Raw genomic sequence first — 18,112 nt, forward strand, 5'->3', positions numbered from 1 at the left:
TAGATAGCTCTATTTTTGTTTCCATAGCCAAAGGTCATACATCACAATTACTTCCCTGGTTTGGGGTTTTAAGCAAAGCTTTTGTAAATGCCAGCAATATCCCTGTTGGCTCAGGGCCCCCACTTCCCAGTTTCTAGTTGTGTTTCTAGATTTGCCCTTGGTAGGCACACAGCACAATAATTCAGGACCAAGCCTCACCAATTGGTGTGTGTTCTGAACTCAGGGAAGTGGCATGGCAGGGGGCACTGTCTCAATAGCTATAAAAGTTGTCCCTTGCCAGGGAAGCCAACGGGAACATAAGATGACAAACCGCGAAGGTGCATTGTGGCAGGAAATGTTCAGGGCTTTTCTTTCAGACATCCAGGCTATGAGCACACCCTTACTTCTTTCAACATTAGCTTCCCACATAATACTAATACACCCTCATTTTCTCATGTAGTCAGAGACATCATTCGAGCCAAGTGAGGGAAAGTATAAGAATGAAGATTTTAAATGATCTGCTCCACAAGAGAAAAATTTAAAATTGACTTCGAATCAATTTACTTACTTAAGTTCAAAGGTCCTTGCAGACCAAATAGAAGGATTAAGTGTCCTATCCCATGCCTCTTCCCAATCTTTGTGTTTAATTCCCTTCCCTTTGTTTACAGTATGTGACCTGTTGGGGGGCCAGGGAGAGGATGTGACTGAATTACAGTTACCTTCAGTTTACTTAGCGGAATTCTCGGACTGGTTCTTTTTACCTAATGGGGTTTTCCTAGCTGTTAGCTTCCAGAACGCAACAGACTTCAAGAAATAAAGATCCCCCAGATCCCCCACCTGTTCCTCTGGATCCTACCTTGTCCATTGCTTCCTTCTGACTAGACTCATTCATCTTCTGCCTTCAGGACCCCTCTCTGCCTCAGTTTCCCCCAGTTATTGGTCTCTCCTGGACTCACACAATCCTAAGACAATCTGGTCACTCTTGCCTGTGTTTTGACCCTGTGTGCCTGTCTCAGTCTCCCAGACAGGCCACCTGATGGAGGAAGGTCATTGGTTAATTAAAAAGGAAACTGCTTGGCCCTCATAGGTTAGAACATAGGTGGGTGGAGTAAACAGAACAGAATGCTGGGAGGAAGAGGAAGTGAGCTCAGATGCAGGGCAGCTCCTCTCAGGGGCAGACACGATGAAGCTCCGACCCAGGATGAATGTAGGCTAGAATCTTCCCGGTAAGCGCACCTTGGGGTGCTACACAGATTATTAGAAATGGGCTAAATTAATACGTGAGAATTAGCCAAGAAGAGGCTAGATATAATGGGCCAAGCAGTGTTTAAAAGAATACAGTTTGTGTGTTGTTATTTCGGGGCATAAGCTAGCCAGGAGACCAGGAGCTGGGGCAGCAGGAACACAGCCCACAGCTCCCACTACAGCCACCTTTTCTGATTTCTCTCACAGGGAAGCTGCTATTTGGGCTTGTTGCTTACTCGTGCATCCCATGATCACACATAGGTCCTTTCCTGCTCCTCACAGAGCTGTTAGACCTCTCTCCACATCTCAAGCTCTCAGCCTCTCCTACAGATACTCTCTTTAAATGGAAGACTCTCCATTTCAGGAATAAGAGTCTTCCTGCAACTTCACATAGTGATCTCGCTCTCCACAATTTCTCTTTTACCTATTGTCAGCCTCCTCTCTGCCCCTTACCAGTCTCCCTGCTTGCCATGTTTCCCCATTCTGTCTCCTCCCATTCTGTCCCCTGCTCTCCCACCTTCTCTAGACTTCTGTGTCCCTGATGCTCAGCCTTAAACCTGCATGCATTTCTAGAAGAAAGAGGACGAGGACAAGAAGGAGGAGGAGGAGGAAGAAGAATAAGAAGAATAAGAAGAATAAAAATAAGAAGAATAAGAATAAGAATAAGAATAAGAATAAGAAGAAGAAGAAGAAGAAGAAGAAGAAGAAGAAGAAGGGTTCTAGATTTTTTTTTCCCTGAAAAATCATTTTTTTTTTCAAGGGTGTATCATTTAGACTAGCATACTCCTCTTCATCCCTGAAATCACCTGTTCTGGTCTTTCTGCTTCTTAGTAGTATATGATATTGGTAAATCAAGGTAATCTACCTTACACACTTTCTGAAAGGAAGCAGAGGGTTAAAAGTGATGCTCCTTTTCTCACTGTTTTCATGAAACCAACGGTGCAAAATGACAACAGTATCTCAAGCCTCATAGCGTTGACCTTAGAAAGCCTGTTGAGGCTTGAGACTTTCATAGTGATTCACCTTGTGGTCTGGTTCCTGATGAATCAGCAGACTTGGGTCACTATCCAGGGCTTTTCTCAGAGCCAGCACCATTACCAGTAATTATAGCCACTGTAGCTGCCAACTGTTCCTGAAGTGGGGTATTGTAATTCGTGTAACAAGTGATCAGAAAAACTAGGTCATGGGCTGTGAGATATCTTTCTGTATACTGTGAATATGTTTTACTGCCATTGTAATAAAGACGTTGATTTGGCCAATAGCCAGACAGAATACAGCCAGGCAGAAAATCAAAGCAGAGATAGAGGGAGAAGAAGGCGGAGTCAGGGAGATGCCAGCAGCAGTTGCCAGAGAAGCAAAATGCGAGGTAAGTCACAAGCCTCGTGGTAAAATATAGACTAATAGAAATGGGTTTAGTTGTAAGAAATAGTTAATAATAAGCCCGAGCTTATTATTATAGGCCAAACAATTTGTAATTAGTAGTAAGCCTCTGAGTGATTATTTTAAAAGGGCCTCAGGACTGGGTGGGAAAAAGCCTCCATTTACAGTCATGTATTGGGTCTTGGGAAAAGCTCATCTTTAAGGGGAAGTAGATCTGGTGCTGGAATGAAGCCAAGAAGAAAGGGCAGAGAAAGGGAGCAACTATAAAATACAAAGCCAATCACTTCACCTGGCTCTGTAAAACTCTTCTAGCATCTTCCTGGAGATTTTAGGATTAATTCAAGCTCTGTGTAGGTGCTTAAGCTCCTTGTTTGGTGTCACACTCTCAAATGTGCTACTGGTTCCCACGCAGGTACTGCATTCATATCTCAAACAGGCTGATTTTCATACAGGTATCCATCTATCCATCTATCCATCTATCTATCCATCCATCCATCCATCCATCCATCCATCCATTCATCCATCCATCCATCCATCCATTACTCTATCCATCCATCCATCCATCCATCCATCCATCCATCCATCCATTACTCTATCCATCCATCCATCCATCCATCCATCCATCCATCCATCCATCCCTCTATCTATCCACCCATCCATCACTCTATCTATCTATCTATCTATCTATCTATCTATCTATCAATCTATCTATCTATCTATCTATCTATCTATCCATCCATCCCTTACTCTATCTATCTATCTATCCATTATCTATCTATCTATCTATCTATCTATCTATCTATCTATCTATCTATCTATCTATCCATTACTCACTCTATCTATCTATCTATCTATCTATCCATCCATCCATCCATCCATCTATCCATTACTCACTCTATCTATCCATCCATCCATCCATCCATCCATCCATCCATCCATCCATCCATCTATCCATCCATCCATCCATCCATTTATCCATTCATCCATCTTTATTAAGAGCAATAACAGAGGTAAGCAAGGCTTCTGGAGAAATATCTAGAGCTGGGGTCTGGGAAGGCTTCCCAGGTCCTACAGTTGAGCTGGATATTGAGGGAGGCAGAGGAGTTCATTACAAGAGGAAAGAGAAAAGGTTTCCTACTGCAGGGAGCATGTGCAGAGACGAGGCAGAAGGGTATGCTTTTCTGTAATAAGGTCAAACTGCAAATAACAGAGAGAAAAAAGAACAGTGTGGTCAGGCTTGGTGTCCCTAATGGGGACAGGACTGCAATAATAAAAGGTCAGGTCTTTATTTAGAGTGTCAGATAGTGGGACATCAAAAAAAGAAAAAAATGGGAGACACAATATAAATTGTCCATCGACTATGGAAGACACTATAGGGCTTCCTAAACAAACAACAACAAAAAACAACAACTAATAATAGATTTGCCATATGACCCAACTAGGCCAGTGCTGCTTATTTACCTTGGACTGCAAGCCACCAGATCACAGAGACTCTTGCATATCAGCGTTAATAGCAGCACTATTTATAATAGCTACATTATGGAATCACCTAAGTGTCCAACAAGAGAGCAATGGGTAAGCAAAAGGTGATATAGACACACAATAGTAATTTTTAGTTATAAAGAAGGCCAAAGCTATATCATTTGGAGGAAAAAAGATGCAACTGGAGATAAAAACAATATGAACTGAATTAAGCCAATCACAGAAAGACAAATATCCTATTTTTCTCTCATTTATGGGTCCTAGATTTTATATCAGTACATAAAATCACATGCTGTATGACATAGAAGCAAAACTGTCTAGGGATACAGGTATAGGATTTGGGAGGATAAGGGTTGGAAATATGGGGATGTGTTCAACATATAACATATACATGTACAGAAGGTTGGAAAACATGCCTACAGCATCTTCCTCATCAATCAAGATAGAGTAAAGGACTAGGGTGTAGGAAAGGATCTCCCTAGGAGGGGGAAACAGAATAGTTATTGATAGATTAGGGGGTCCTGGAACAGGAGGAATAAACAGGGATAGGGAAGAAAGAGGTGGGTAAGTGAGGATCTACAGGGAGGGACAGCTAAAACTATGGGCCATTTGCAAACCTAATACAGTAGAAGCTTTTTAAAATATATACATATATTAAAGACATCTAATTTGGAGTCACCAAATAATGAGGGAGACAAAGACCCAACTAGACACGAAACTTCCAGTACTTGGAATGGATTACATTTAATTGAGTTGTTAGTCAAAGAGGTCTCATGAAACCTCCACCCACCAAAAAAAAATCAAAACAATTTCAAAGTGTTGGTGGTTCTCCACAACTGCTGGTGAGCTCCTATCATTAAGGAAAATACTGAACCTGAAGAAGTTAAGCTGGGTGCCTACATAGAGCCTTCACTCCACCCCCCCCCCCAATTGACTAATGTTCATGGTAATTGGAAGGTACTCTGCATTCTACCAGAGGACAAAAGTAAACAGCAAACCAGCTACAAACTCTGTGATCTACATTGGTGGCCTGCCTGAAAGATTTGCTGTGCAATAATGTCACAGAACTTGTTGGCGTAACCAACCAACATCTGATTGGATTTAAGGCCCACTCCATGAGATGGAACTCATGCCTAACACTTCCCAGGTAGCTAAGAACCTGAGATTGAACAGGGCAGGAACCTAGGGTAAAGCCAAAATACTGCTTTACTAAAGGGATGCAGCAATGCAATGACTCCCAATGACATTTGGCTTACTCATAGATCCGTGTCTTGCTCAGCCATCATCACGGTAACTTCCTCCTGCGGTAGATGGCAACAAATACTGACATCTACAACTGGACAATGTGCAGAGAGTGAGAAAACAAACTTGGAACACTCAGGCCTAAATGAGATGTTTCCATCAAATCCTTCCCCTCAGAGCTCAGGGAACTCTGTGGAAGAGGAGATGGAGGACACTGAGAAAGTACGAGCCAAACACAGCCAGGCGGTGGTGGCGCATGCCTTTAATCCCAGCACTCAAGAGGCAGAGGCAGGCGGATCTCTGTGAGTTCAAGACCAGCCTAGTCTACAAGAGCTAGTTCCAGGACAGGCTCCAAAACCACAGAGAAACCCTGTCTCGAAAAACCAAAAAAAAAAAAAAAAAAAAAAAAAAAAAAAAAAAAAAAAAAACCCAAACACAGCAGGACCAACAAAAGACTGAGGCAGCATGCACAGGGTCTGCACAGGTCTGCACCAGATGTGGTCCCAGCCCTGAAAAGAGAAGCAGACACAAGCCTACATCTCTAACTCAGAAGCTATTAAATGCTGGCAAAGGAAAACTTAGTTTTTTTCCAATGGAATCTCACTGAGTACACAAACCACACTTAAGGTTAGGCCTCATGGCCAACAGTACATACCAACACAAAATGAACTCACTGATATTTTTGGAGGCTTTTTTTTTGTCTCATAATGCTTTGCCTGGGCATATTTTATTTTTACCTCACAGATCTTTTGCTTATATATGATGATTATGGTTTCCGATTTTGTATTTTCTGTGTGTACTGTGGCGGTTTCTCAGGAAATTTGGGATCAACCTACCCTAGGACCCAGCAATACCACTCTTGGGAATATACCCAAGAAATGCTCTATCATACAACAAAAGTACATGCTCAACTATGTTCATAGCAACATTGTTTGTAATAGCCAGAACCTGGAAACAACCTAGATGCCCTTCAATGGAAGAATGGATGAAGAAAGTATGGAATATATACATATTAGAGTACTACTCAGCAGTAAAAAACAATGACTTCTTGAATTTTGCATGCAAATGGACGGAAATAGAAAACACTATCCTGAGTGAGGTAAGCCAGACCCAAAAAGAGGAACATGGGATGTACTCACTCATAATGGGTTTCTAGCCATAAATAAAGGACATTGAGCCTATAATTTGTGATCCTAGAGAAGCTAAATAAGAAGGTGAACCCAAAGAAAAGCATATAGTTATCCTCCTGGATATTAACCTTCATCAGGCGATGAAAGGAGACACAGACAGAGACCCACATTGGAGCACCAGACTGAAATCCCAAGTCCCAAATGAGGAGCAGAAGGAGAGAGAGCACCAGTAAAGAACTCAGGACCGCGAGGGGTGCACCCACACACTGAGACAATGGGAATGGTCTATCGGGAACTCACCAAGGTCAGCTGGACTGGGTCTAAAAAAAGCATGGGATAAAACTGGACTCGCTGAACATAGCAGACAATGAGGGCTTGTTGAGAAGTCAAAAACAATGGCACTGGGTTTTGATCCTACCGCACGTACTGGCTTTGTGGGAGCCTAGGCTGTTTGGATGCTCTCCTTACTAGACCTGGAAGGAGGTGGGAGATCCTTGGACTTCCCACAGGACAGGGAACCCTGACTGCTCTTCGGGCTACTGAGGGAGGGGGAGTTGATTGGGGGAGGGGGAGGGAAATGGGAGGCGGTGGCGGGGAGGAGGCAGAAATCTATAATAAATAAATAAATAAACAAACAAACAAATATATGTGTTTTTTTCTGCTTCTTCTTTGGCTCTTTTTTATGTTTGTTTTGACCTATTCTGGTTTGTCTGTTTTTATTTTACCTTATCTTATTTATTATCATTATTATTTTTTAGATGCCTGTTTGTATTTTATTTTATTTTTTTGCAAGTTTATTTTTTTTCCTTTTTTTTTATTCTTTTTTAATTAAAATTTCCACCTGCTCCCCGTTTCCCATTTCCCTCCCCTCCTCCCAAATATTGCCCCCTCTCCCCACTCCCCTCCCCCTATCCCCACGCCTCTTCTCCTCCCCCCACACCATTCCCCCTCCCTCTCGATACTGAAGAGCAGTCCAAATTCTCTGTCCTGCGGGAAGACGAAGGTCTTCTATCTACGTCCAGGAAGGTGAGCGTCTAAACAGGCTAAGCTCCCACAAAGCCAGTTCATGTATTAGGATCGAAACCTAGTGCCATTGTCCTTGGCTTCTCATCTGCCTTCATTGTCCGCCATGCTCAGAGAGTCCAGAATCAACCCATGAGATACCCCATCAAATGACAAAAGTATCTGTTCAACTATGTTCATAGCAGCATTGTTTGTAATAGCCAAAACCTGGAAACAACCTAGATGCCCTTCAATGGAGGAATGGATGAAGAAAATGTGGAATATATACATATTAGAGTACTACTCAGCAGTAAAAAACAATGACTTCTCGAATTTTGCGTGCAAATGGATGGAAATAGAAAACACTATCCTGAGTGAGGTATCCCAGACCCAAAAAGAGGAACATGGGATGTACTCACTCATAATCGGTTTCTAGCCATAAATAAAAGACATTAAGCATATAATTTGTGATCCTAGAGAAGTTAAATATGAAAGTGAACCCAAAGAAAATCATATAGTCATCCGCATGGAGAGGGGAAGTAGACAAGATTGCAGGGCAAAAACTGGGAACATGCGGGTGAGGTGGCATGGGGCAAAGGGGAAATGGGATGAGAAACATGAGAAGGGGAGGATGGGAGGAGCTCGGGGGATTGGGATGGTTGGGATATAGGAAGGGTGGATACGGGAGCAGCGAAGTATATATCCTATCTAAGGGAGCCATCTTAGGGTTGGCAAGAGACTTGACTCTTGAGGGGTTCGCAGGTGTCTAGGAATATGTTCCCAGCTGGTACCTTGGGCAACTAAGGAGAGGGAACCTGAAATGACCCTATCCTATACTGATGAATATCTTGCATATCACCTTAGAACCTTCATCTGGCGATGGATCGAGGTAGAGACAGAGTCTCAATTTGGAGCAACGGTCTGAGCTCTTAAGGTCCAAATGAGGAGCAGAAGGAGGGAGAACATGAGCAAGGAAATCAGGACCACGAGGGATGCACCCACCCACTGTGACAGTGGAACTGATTTATTGGGAGCCCACCAAGGCCAGCGGATCTGGGACTGAATAAGCCTGTTTGTATTTTAATGAGAGAGAAAAAAGAAAGGGTGTAGATTTGGATGGGTGGGAAAGTGGGGAGGATCTGGGGAGTTGGGGAATGGGAAATGGCTATCAGATGCATTGCATAAAAAGTCTATTTTCAATTAAAAAACAACAAAAAATCTATCTTCCTCTAAGAAATGCAAACTTCTTCTTGTGATGATGTGGGGTGATTAAATGTTTATGTCAGGAGATGAACTGAGGTGTGTGACAGGCAATGTGTTGTAACACACAAGCACTAGGATGATCCAACAGTTCATTTTATCATCGGATGACTAGTAAAGATTGGAGGTGCTGGTAGCAGATACAGCATCCAAAGGGTAGCTGACGTGAAACCTCGGATCCCAGTTGGGATGGATTATGGCAGTACCAGGTTTCATCACTGCTCTAAGTTCCATGTGATTTAAAACTCAAGAGTACTTCCTTCTAGAGATTTCCATCTAGTATTTCAGGGCTGTAGCTGAACACTGGAAACAAATATTAAAAAATGAGATCTCCAAAAAGGAGATCTGATAAGTGCTCCTGTCATATACAAAATGAAGGCAGAAATGAAGGGAGGGTGTAGTGGGAGCTGTGGGCTGTGTTCCTGTCACCCCAGCTCCTGGTCGCCTGGCTAGCTTATACCCCAAAATAACAACACACAAACTGTATTCTTTTAAACACTGCTTGGCCCATTAGCTCTAGCGCTTACTGGCTAATTCTCATATCCCGATCAACCCATCTCTAATAATCTGTGTAGCACCCATCTTACCGAGAAAGATTTAGCATGTTTGACCTGGTGGCTTGCTTCATCGTGTCTGCTCTGGAGCACAGTGGCATGGCGTCTGCTCCAGACAGGAGAGCTATCGAGTCTGAGCTCACTTCCTCTTCCTCCTAATATTCTGTTCTGTTTACTCCACCCACCTATGTTATAAACTATGAGGGCCAAGCAGTTTCTTTATTTTTTAACCAATGACCTTCCTCCATCATTTCCCCTTTCTCTGTTTAAACAAAAAAAAAAGAAGGAAGGCTTTAACTTTAACATAGCAAAATTACATATAACAAAAGTTATCAAGTAAAAATTACAGTTACAATATTTAAACCTACTCTATCTTTTATCATAACAAAGGAAAACTATAACTATCTATCTATTCTTCAACTCCATCAAAGACTCCAGAAGGATATAATATTACCTAAGTAAATGAGAAGTAAGCAACTTACAAAACTTTAGAAATCAGAGACATCTCGCTGCCTGGACAGTCACCCAAAGTTCCTCTGTACCGTTGGGGCATCCCTCTTCGGCCTTCAGGCCCATAGTATCCAGAGATGTTTCCATGAAGCAGGAAATTTCAAAGGCAGTTCAGTCACTATCTGCTGTGTCCTGCAGAATGTCTCACAGACTCCTTCATGAACCAGGAACCCCGAAAGATCATCTCACCTTTAGGCAAGTTCAGCAGTCCTCTCTCTGCGGGTTCTTTGTGTCCAGTTTATGCAACAGTCGAGGCAAGAGCAGTTTCTTGCCCAAATGGCTATCAAACTCCATAAGGATCCTCTTCGATGCCCATCTTCTTCTTGAAGTAGATTGATGCTGCCAGGAGCAGAGTGTCTCATTGTCATGAAAAGTCCTAAGTTATTAAAACATTTAAATAGCAGGAGAGAGGAATGGACAGAGGAATGGTTACTATGAAAGATGATAGAGATGTTCCTTGGCTTGGTTGTGGTGCATATTTCACAATGCATACAAATATGAAATGTTTTATATCCTGAAGATTGAAAATTTTTAATTGTTAACACTGTTTAAATCTAGTTGAAAAACTACATTTCATTATAGTGGCTCACCAAAAACATTAAGAATGCTCTTTTGAGAATCATTATGAAACACAATAGTTGTAGTTATCAAATGGATCACTTTGGTGATAAAAACCAAAGTTTATACCAATATCAACCTTCCAGGCCTGGCGCTGGCATCCCATAGGCTGGATTCAGTAGCAGACATGTTCTTTTTGGTCGGTGTACTTTTTACATGAACAGTAGTTAATATTTAAAAAGCGGGAGATCTGACACACATGATCTGTCCTTCAGTCTGTGTGGAGAAAACAGCAGTTCCACAGCCTACATAGCTATAGGCTTCAGAAACAGCTCTGAGAGGGCCCAGTCCCTTCCCGTGCCTGAGTCCCACAGCCCAATCCCTTAGACATTTAGATAGAAAATTCCCTTATCTGTAAACCCCGGAGGTTGTCTGAATCCTGAAATATTATATATAAATATATATATATGTATATATATATACATATATATGGTTTTTTACTATATATGTAAAGTTTAAATTCAATGATAAAGTAGGTATAGCAAGACACAACAGCAATAGATAAAAACTGTATGAATGCTGTCTCTCTTTAACTGTGTCTCTCACTGTCTCTGTCTCTCTCTCTCCCTCTGTGTGTGTGTTGTGTGCATATATGTACCTTAATAACATATTGTACCATAGAGTATTTTCAGACTATAATTGACCACAATTAACTAAAATCCCAAGAGGTGAAGCTATGGATAAGATCTAGGGACCTTTGTGACTTCTTCATACCTCCAAACCCTGTGTGTAGCACCCATTGGTGGAGATAAATTGGTGTGCTTGGCTTGTCTCGGAAGTGCTGGCACTTGCTCCTCTACAGGACAGCACAGCTTGTCTTAGGAAGAGGGTCATTTCTCAAGAGCACTGGGTGGTGGGAGAGTCAATGGTTAGTGAGCTCAAGACATTGACTCATACAAGACATAGCTCAAACAAAGCTATTTACTGAAAGTCCTGGAAGGCAGATCTGGAAGGAGACAAATGTCTGGACATTTAAGTGAATGAAGCAGAAGGTACAGGAAAAGAATTAAGGGCAAGCAAGACCACCTCAGGGCTTTGTTACAGTAACTTTTTGGGAACAGCGGAAGTATTTACATGAATGACTAGTAATTATGTGTTCATCTGCCACATGCCCTAAATTAGTATTAAATGGGAAGGCGCTGGCCTTAACTAGGGAATCTTAAGATTTTCTTTCCTTCCCTTTCTTTCTTAGCCACCTTCCCACTTTGAAACATCTCAATAAGACCACGGCACAGGCATGGATATCCTGGTGATAGAGGGCGGCAGGCTGGCTCAATCCCTAGTCCTGAAATAAATAATAATATGAAGAAAAAAGAAAAGAAAAAGAAAGGATTACATAGTGATATTCGGTACTTTAAAAAACCAGGTGATTTTTTTTATTCTAAAATACACCTGGTCATTCTGAGGAGAGCCAAAGTTGTTCCAGAGAGAATACTGCAATGACTGTTCCAAACAAGGGCTTTGTTGGCATTCGTTAAAGATTCCAACTTAGCCCTGATCCCGTTAACAGCAAGATGACTCTTAATCAGAAACGTTTTTCTTAACCGTGGTTAAAGATTGCATGCTAGAAAACTAGGTCAGCTTGCATTGCTTTAATTTGCCCGTTGCTCTTCTGAGAAATGCACTCTGAGGAACATTTTGCTCAGACTCCAAAAGGGTCTTTAGGAGTGGGGCATCTTCCTACTGTAACATGAGTTGAATAGGAGAATTGATTTTCTTTATTCTTATAAAACTAATACAAAGCTCACTAAATGCATGCAGACAGAATTTTAGTGGAAGAGAGACTCTATAAATACAGGTAGTTCATGTAACAATATACATGTGTGGCCTATATACTGTTAAGACGGTATGCACAGAAAAGACTCATAGAATACATTAGAATTAGCTCTGTGAAATTGCTATGAAAAAGAACTTCCTTTTTCTTTTTGTTTCCTACATTTTATAAGTCTAAGTATTTTAGTTACAAGGACAACTAAATACAATTAATGTTTATCTATTAGATCATAAGCTTTAGATATTCACGCACTGATGTAACTGACTCTGGAGCATGGATCATATACCAGGTACTATGGCTGTTTCTCGCATGCAAAGTAACAAAAAAGCAAGAGTCCAAGACACATGGGTGACAGGTAGTGGTGTTAAATGTTGTGGATGTCTGTCATGGTTTGAATGAGAATGGCCCCCCAACACAAATGCCACATGTTCTCTCTCATCTGTGGGTACCAGCCTCAAATATTCTTTTTCTTGTGTGTTTAACTTGATAGTATATGAGGAAATGAGAGGGAGTCCACTGGTAGTGGGTAGACACATTTAGGGAGGAGGGATAATAGAACACAAGTTTAGTTGAAGAAGAGAATGGGAATACGGGGGGCAGAAGAATTTATGCAGAGAGTGGAATGATGCAGACAGGGAAACAAGGGGCCAGGGAAGGGTGAACAGAAATGAAGTGAGTATGAAAGAGCTACTCGGGAACCTCCAAACTCACAACCCAAATAAATAGTGTAAGAGGGATAGTAAAACACATGAGACATGAAAGTCATAGGTGGGGCAGACACGGGGAGCCAAAGATTTAAGCAGGGATGAGGATGGGGGTAGGGAATAGGGGACAGGGATATGTTAACAAAAACAGAGTCTTTATGAAACCCCAGCAGTTTGTTTTTAATCTATCTATCATTATCTATCTGTCTGTCTGTCTGTCTGTCTGTCTATCTACCTATCTTTATCTATCTGTCTGTCTGTCTATCTATCTATCATAATCTATCTATCACCATTTATCTATCATCTATTTATCTATCATTATCTATCTATCATCTTATATCAATCTATCAAATGGAGATATGCACACATGTGTACATCTGAGTGTTTCCACATGATCTCCTTTACCCTCTCTAATCCAGATCTGAGAAAATGGATAGTTGAGCTTTGGGCCTAAGAGTAGGCATTCTATTTTGAATGTTCACAGGAACATTTTGTAAAAGACACGTGTCAGTCATAATTATGTGCTGCAATTCAGATACTAGCATTCTATCAATATATTGATAGAATTCCCAATTTAAATTACATTATTGATAGAGTGAATCATTGTCTTCACAGTTACTCAGAAACCATTCATTGCTGGAGTTAAGGAACTCACAAGACACTGAATAGGAACAAGAGGTAGATGTAGTAGTGTTCATTTCTTAGTAATAATACCAAAGAAGGGAAAAATCAAACATCTACATAATGAGTACTAGGAACAAGAGGGAGAGATGGTGATGCATATATTTCATAAGTTCTGTCAACCTCAAGCTACTTCCCTTTGGCTAGGAGCATTGGGGGTAGTGGATGAGTCAAAGAGACACCTCTTAGAAGAGTGAATGTCTCTATGTGAAAGGACAGTATGACACAGAAAGGAAGCAACTAATCTGTATGACTCAATACTACCACTGCCACCCCAATAGATGCAAGGATTCATCTAGCAGAAGGTGTGTGGAAATGTTCTTTCTGAGGTAGCGAAAGCATCCAGAAACTTCCATCAGAATGAGAAGGCATTGCAGGGCACTCCTTAGCTTCTCATTAAGATCTTCTAATGAGTTTAAGTTGAATAACTCCATAAATTAACATTAACATAAACTTCCTTTGTACATTGTGCACTCGGAAGTCTCGGTGAGACTTAGCTATGGGACCACTCCATCATCTGTCCCCTCATAACTTGAAATGTGAATTTGTTTAGGGCCAATGATGCATGGAAAGATGAGATGGGATAATTGTGAGGAAATTCCCTAATACTTATCACAAACGCTATCATAATTAAAGAATGCAACATGTCATTAAGAAAATATTTGGTTAATTAAAAATGAGCTCAAGAAAGGAAATTTATTTGCTACTCAAAGACAAGTAAGCCATGGCACCATAAAAAAATACAGTGTGATGGGATTCAACAAATGTCCTACAGTAAGAGGGTTGCAAAACCACTTGTATAAAAGGTCCAAGAAATGCATTGTTTCAGCATTAAAACTGTATTCTTCATTAAGAAATGACTGGAAAAATAATTATATATGTGGGATTGCTAAATTATTCTGCAGTAATTCTTGGTACACACAGTTCCATTCTGAAAGAAACTCAATTTCCAAATATTATAAATAATACATTTTCTCAGAGAAAAAAATATATTTAATCAATCTATCCTCTCTCTCTCCTTCCCTCCCTCCCTCCCTCTCTCCCTTCCAAATGAGTCTATACAACTCACAAGATGACTGAAAATTTCAGTACTGTTTCTCCCCTGCCTATAAACATGAAGCAGCCAAATCTTCACAGAGAAGGATCCATTTACAGCATTCTACTCCTAGGACTCCAATTTATTATAGAGCTTCAGAAATTTACATTTTTTCTATTGAACCACTTTACAGTAACTGGGTGATGCATAGACCCTTTTCCCATAGTCCTACTTCAAAACTTCCAGGAAATCCTGGGGGTTGCATCTACAGTGACTGGGTATATTACATAAATACAAAATAAGCCATGTTTATTTCCAGGTTCTGGCTATTACAAACAATGCTGCTATGAACATAGTTGAACCAATGCTTTTGTCATATGATAGGGCATCTCTTGGGTATATTCCCAAGAGTGGTATTACTGGATCTTGGGGTAGGTTGATCCCAAATTTCCTGAGAAATCGCCACACTGATTTCCAAAGTGGTTGCACAAGTTTGCATTCCCACCAGCAATGGATGAGTGTGCCCCTTACTCCACAACCTCTCCAGCAAAGGCTATCATTGGTGTTTTTGATTTTAGCCATTCTGACAGGTGTAAGATGGTATCTCAAAGTTGTTTTAATTTGCATTTCCCTTATCGCTAAGGAGGTTGAGCATGCCCTTAAATGTCTTTTGGCCATTTGAATTTCTTCTGTCGAGAATTCTCTGAGGGAATGGGATGGTTGGGATATAGGAAGGGTGGATATGGGAGCAGAGAAATATATATCCTAATTAAGGGAGCCATCTTAGGGTTGGCAAGAGACTTGACTCTAGAGGGGCTTGCAGGTGTTCAGGGAGAGGTCCCCAGCTAGTACCTTGGGCAACTGAGGAGAGGGAACCTGAAATGATCCTATCCTATACTGATGAATATCTTGCATACCACCTTAGAACCTTCATCTGGCGATGGATCGAGATAGAGACAGAGACCCAATTTGGAGCAATGGACTGAGCTCTTAAGGTCTAAATGATGAGCAGAAGGAGGGAGAACATGAGCAAGGAAGTCAGGACCACAAGGTGTGCACCCACCCACTGTGACAGTGGAACTGATCTATTGGGAGCTCACCAAGGCCAGCTGGACTGGGACTGAATAAGCATGGGATGAAACCGGACTCTCTGAACATGGCGGACAATGAAGGCTGATGAGAAGTCAAGGACAATGGCACTAGGTTTCAATCCTAATACATGAACTGGCTTTGTGGGAGCCTAGCCTGTTTGGATGCTCACCTTCCTGGACCTAGATAGAAGTGGGAGGACCTTGGACTTCCCTAAGGGCAGGGAATTTGGGCTGCTCTTCAGTATCGAGAGGGAGGGGGAATGGATTGGGGGGAGGGGGAGAGGAGTGAGGAGAGGGGGATGGGAGTGGGGGGAGGGGCAATGTGTGGGAGGAGGGGGAGGGAAATGGGAAACGGGGAGGAGGCGGAAATTTTAATTAAAAAAGAATAAAAAAAACATGTTTATTGCTCATGTTAATGTAGGTTTATACCTCGGATAAGGGGGAGTTATTAGCCAATTCATTCATTAAAATTCTATTATTTTCACATTAAGCTATAATTTATTAAAATGAAGCAATTTTCCTGATGAGAAAATAATCTACCCTGGGCAATAATCATCTAGAAAGCATGGCCTTGCTTGGGATTTCATTTGGCTTCGTGAGTGTTAGTGTTACAGATGGTCGATGAGGGAGTTCTCTCTACTCATTAAACACCTATCTAGATGATGCCTGGTGACTAGTCCGGAAAAGGAAGGTTGGTGGATTTCAGAGTCAAAAATAGTAAAGTCTCTGTGTGTGTGTGTTTATTCTCTATAAGTCTTCTTATTCTACCACACACACAAAAATGAATCATTTTTTAAAAAATAATATCTTCTAATTTTGTTTCAAAACTCCTATTTTTACATTCTACAAACATATCATTAGTAGTACACTGCTGAAGAATTTCCATGCCACTATTGCCTGTCCCCAAACCAATAAAATCTCCCCTTTGGGGACAATGCGGATACAAGGCTCTGTCTGCACTCTCAGGCTCACTGTAGAACTGATTTGCTACAATCAGATGTGGTATAAGTGTCCAACAACAGACGAACGTACGAACGTGAGATGGCACAGACACAGAAGAATATTACTCAGTCACCAAGTCAATGCAGGCCTGCAATTGGCAGCGACATGGACAAACCTAGGTAGCTAAGTGAAGGAGTCAGGCTAGGAAAGACAGCACGCCCACTCACCTGTCTGGGCAGGTGTGGGCAGCATGGAGAACATAGTTCATGAGTACAGAAGCAGTTAGATAAAAGGAGTAAGTTCCAGAGTCCTCTAGCCCAGCAGGGATGACGAAGGGGCATAGTAATATATTCTGCACCTAAAAGCTGTTACAAGAGAGGATTTGCAAATGCTCCCTCCGAAAAGAAATGATGGGTGTTTGAGGTGATGGATATGCTAGTTACCCTGGTTTGATCATAGAAGGGACATACACATGTGTATAAATGTCATACTCATAAACAGACACAATTGCTACCAGTTTAAACAAACAAAACCACAAATCTCCTTCAAGGCATGTAACCCCACTGTCTACCCTGGGGATCTCGTGCCATATTTCTCCCACCCCTGAGCCATAGGCACTCTGCTCAGAAAGCCCTTGTCTCCTCAGCACTCACGCTGACGCTCTCTGGAGACGACCATCAGTCCTGTCTCTTTACTGCACTTCAAGAGATTGGAGCAGCTCCACCCAGCTCCTTTATCCCCACCAGAAGAGCACTTCTGATTTCAGATATCTGAGTTATCAACATCTTCCTTCATTTGAAAATCAACTCAGCAGGAAGCCATGAGAGTGGATCGGGCATACTGCACCGACAGTGACCTCACATACGTAACCTTCTAGAAGCTAAAACAACTGTAATTAAGAAAAAGTTCTTTTGCAAGAATAAAATCAATATTTGGAGTAAACGGCCCACAGACAACTGGAACCTTGAGAGTGGACACGGTCTCAGCTCTGCTCACCTCTCGCGGGGGACAGCAAACCAGTACTCGGGCTGCTTTCTTCTCTTGCCATACTGCTGGACCATGGCGGTGGTGTGACTGGCAAAGGATTTTCTCATTGGTTTTCCCACTTTGATACATAGAAACATCGGTGGGGTCTTGCTCTTTTCTTCTTTCGAGGGAAGTATATCTGAATCACATATGAAAACGCATTCCTCAATCCCAACAACAGTGGCCACAGTAAAATTTCTCAACTTACAAAGAGGGGTTGGCAACAGGTAGAAACCTGATTCAGCAGTACCCTATTAGATCTAATGAACCATCGGACTTCCTTTGGTACAAAAGGATGACATTTTTACATGTTTCAAGTTGGTGTGTGTTATACAGCATGCTACATACTAAAAAGTGAGTATAAAACGAGAACAGAAACAAATAGTGCAGAACTGTAACACCTCATAAGCACACACGTTAGTGAGCAGTAGTAAGACCTCATCCCACTACAAGGCT

General features: G+C 41.6%; 1 protein-coding gene across 2 annotated transcripts in view; it reads right to left on the reverse strand.

The window, feature by feature from the left end:
* The window catches only part of Ncoa7 (nuclear receptor coactivator 7), a 147,652-nt gene that overhangs the window by 25,488 nt on the left and 104,052 nt on the right, over positions 1 to 18,112 (reverse strand). For both annotated transcript variants that reach the window (XM_057758493.1, XM_057758502.1), the window contains exon 10: positions 17,627 to 17,795. In XM_057758493.1, the coding sequence (XP_057614476.1) occupies positions 17,627 to 17,795 (169 nt within the window). The remainder of the gene's footprint in view (positions 1 to 17,626; positions 17,796 to 18,112) is intronic.

The sequence above is a fragment of the Chionomys nivalis genome, chromosome 2 (genome assembly GCF_950005125.1).
Source record: "Chionomys nivalis chromosome 2, mChiNiv1.1, whole genome shotgun sequence".
NCBI classification, from domain to species: Eukaryota; Metazoa; Chordata; class Mammalia; order Rodentia; family Cricetidae; genus Chionomys; species Chionomys nivalis.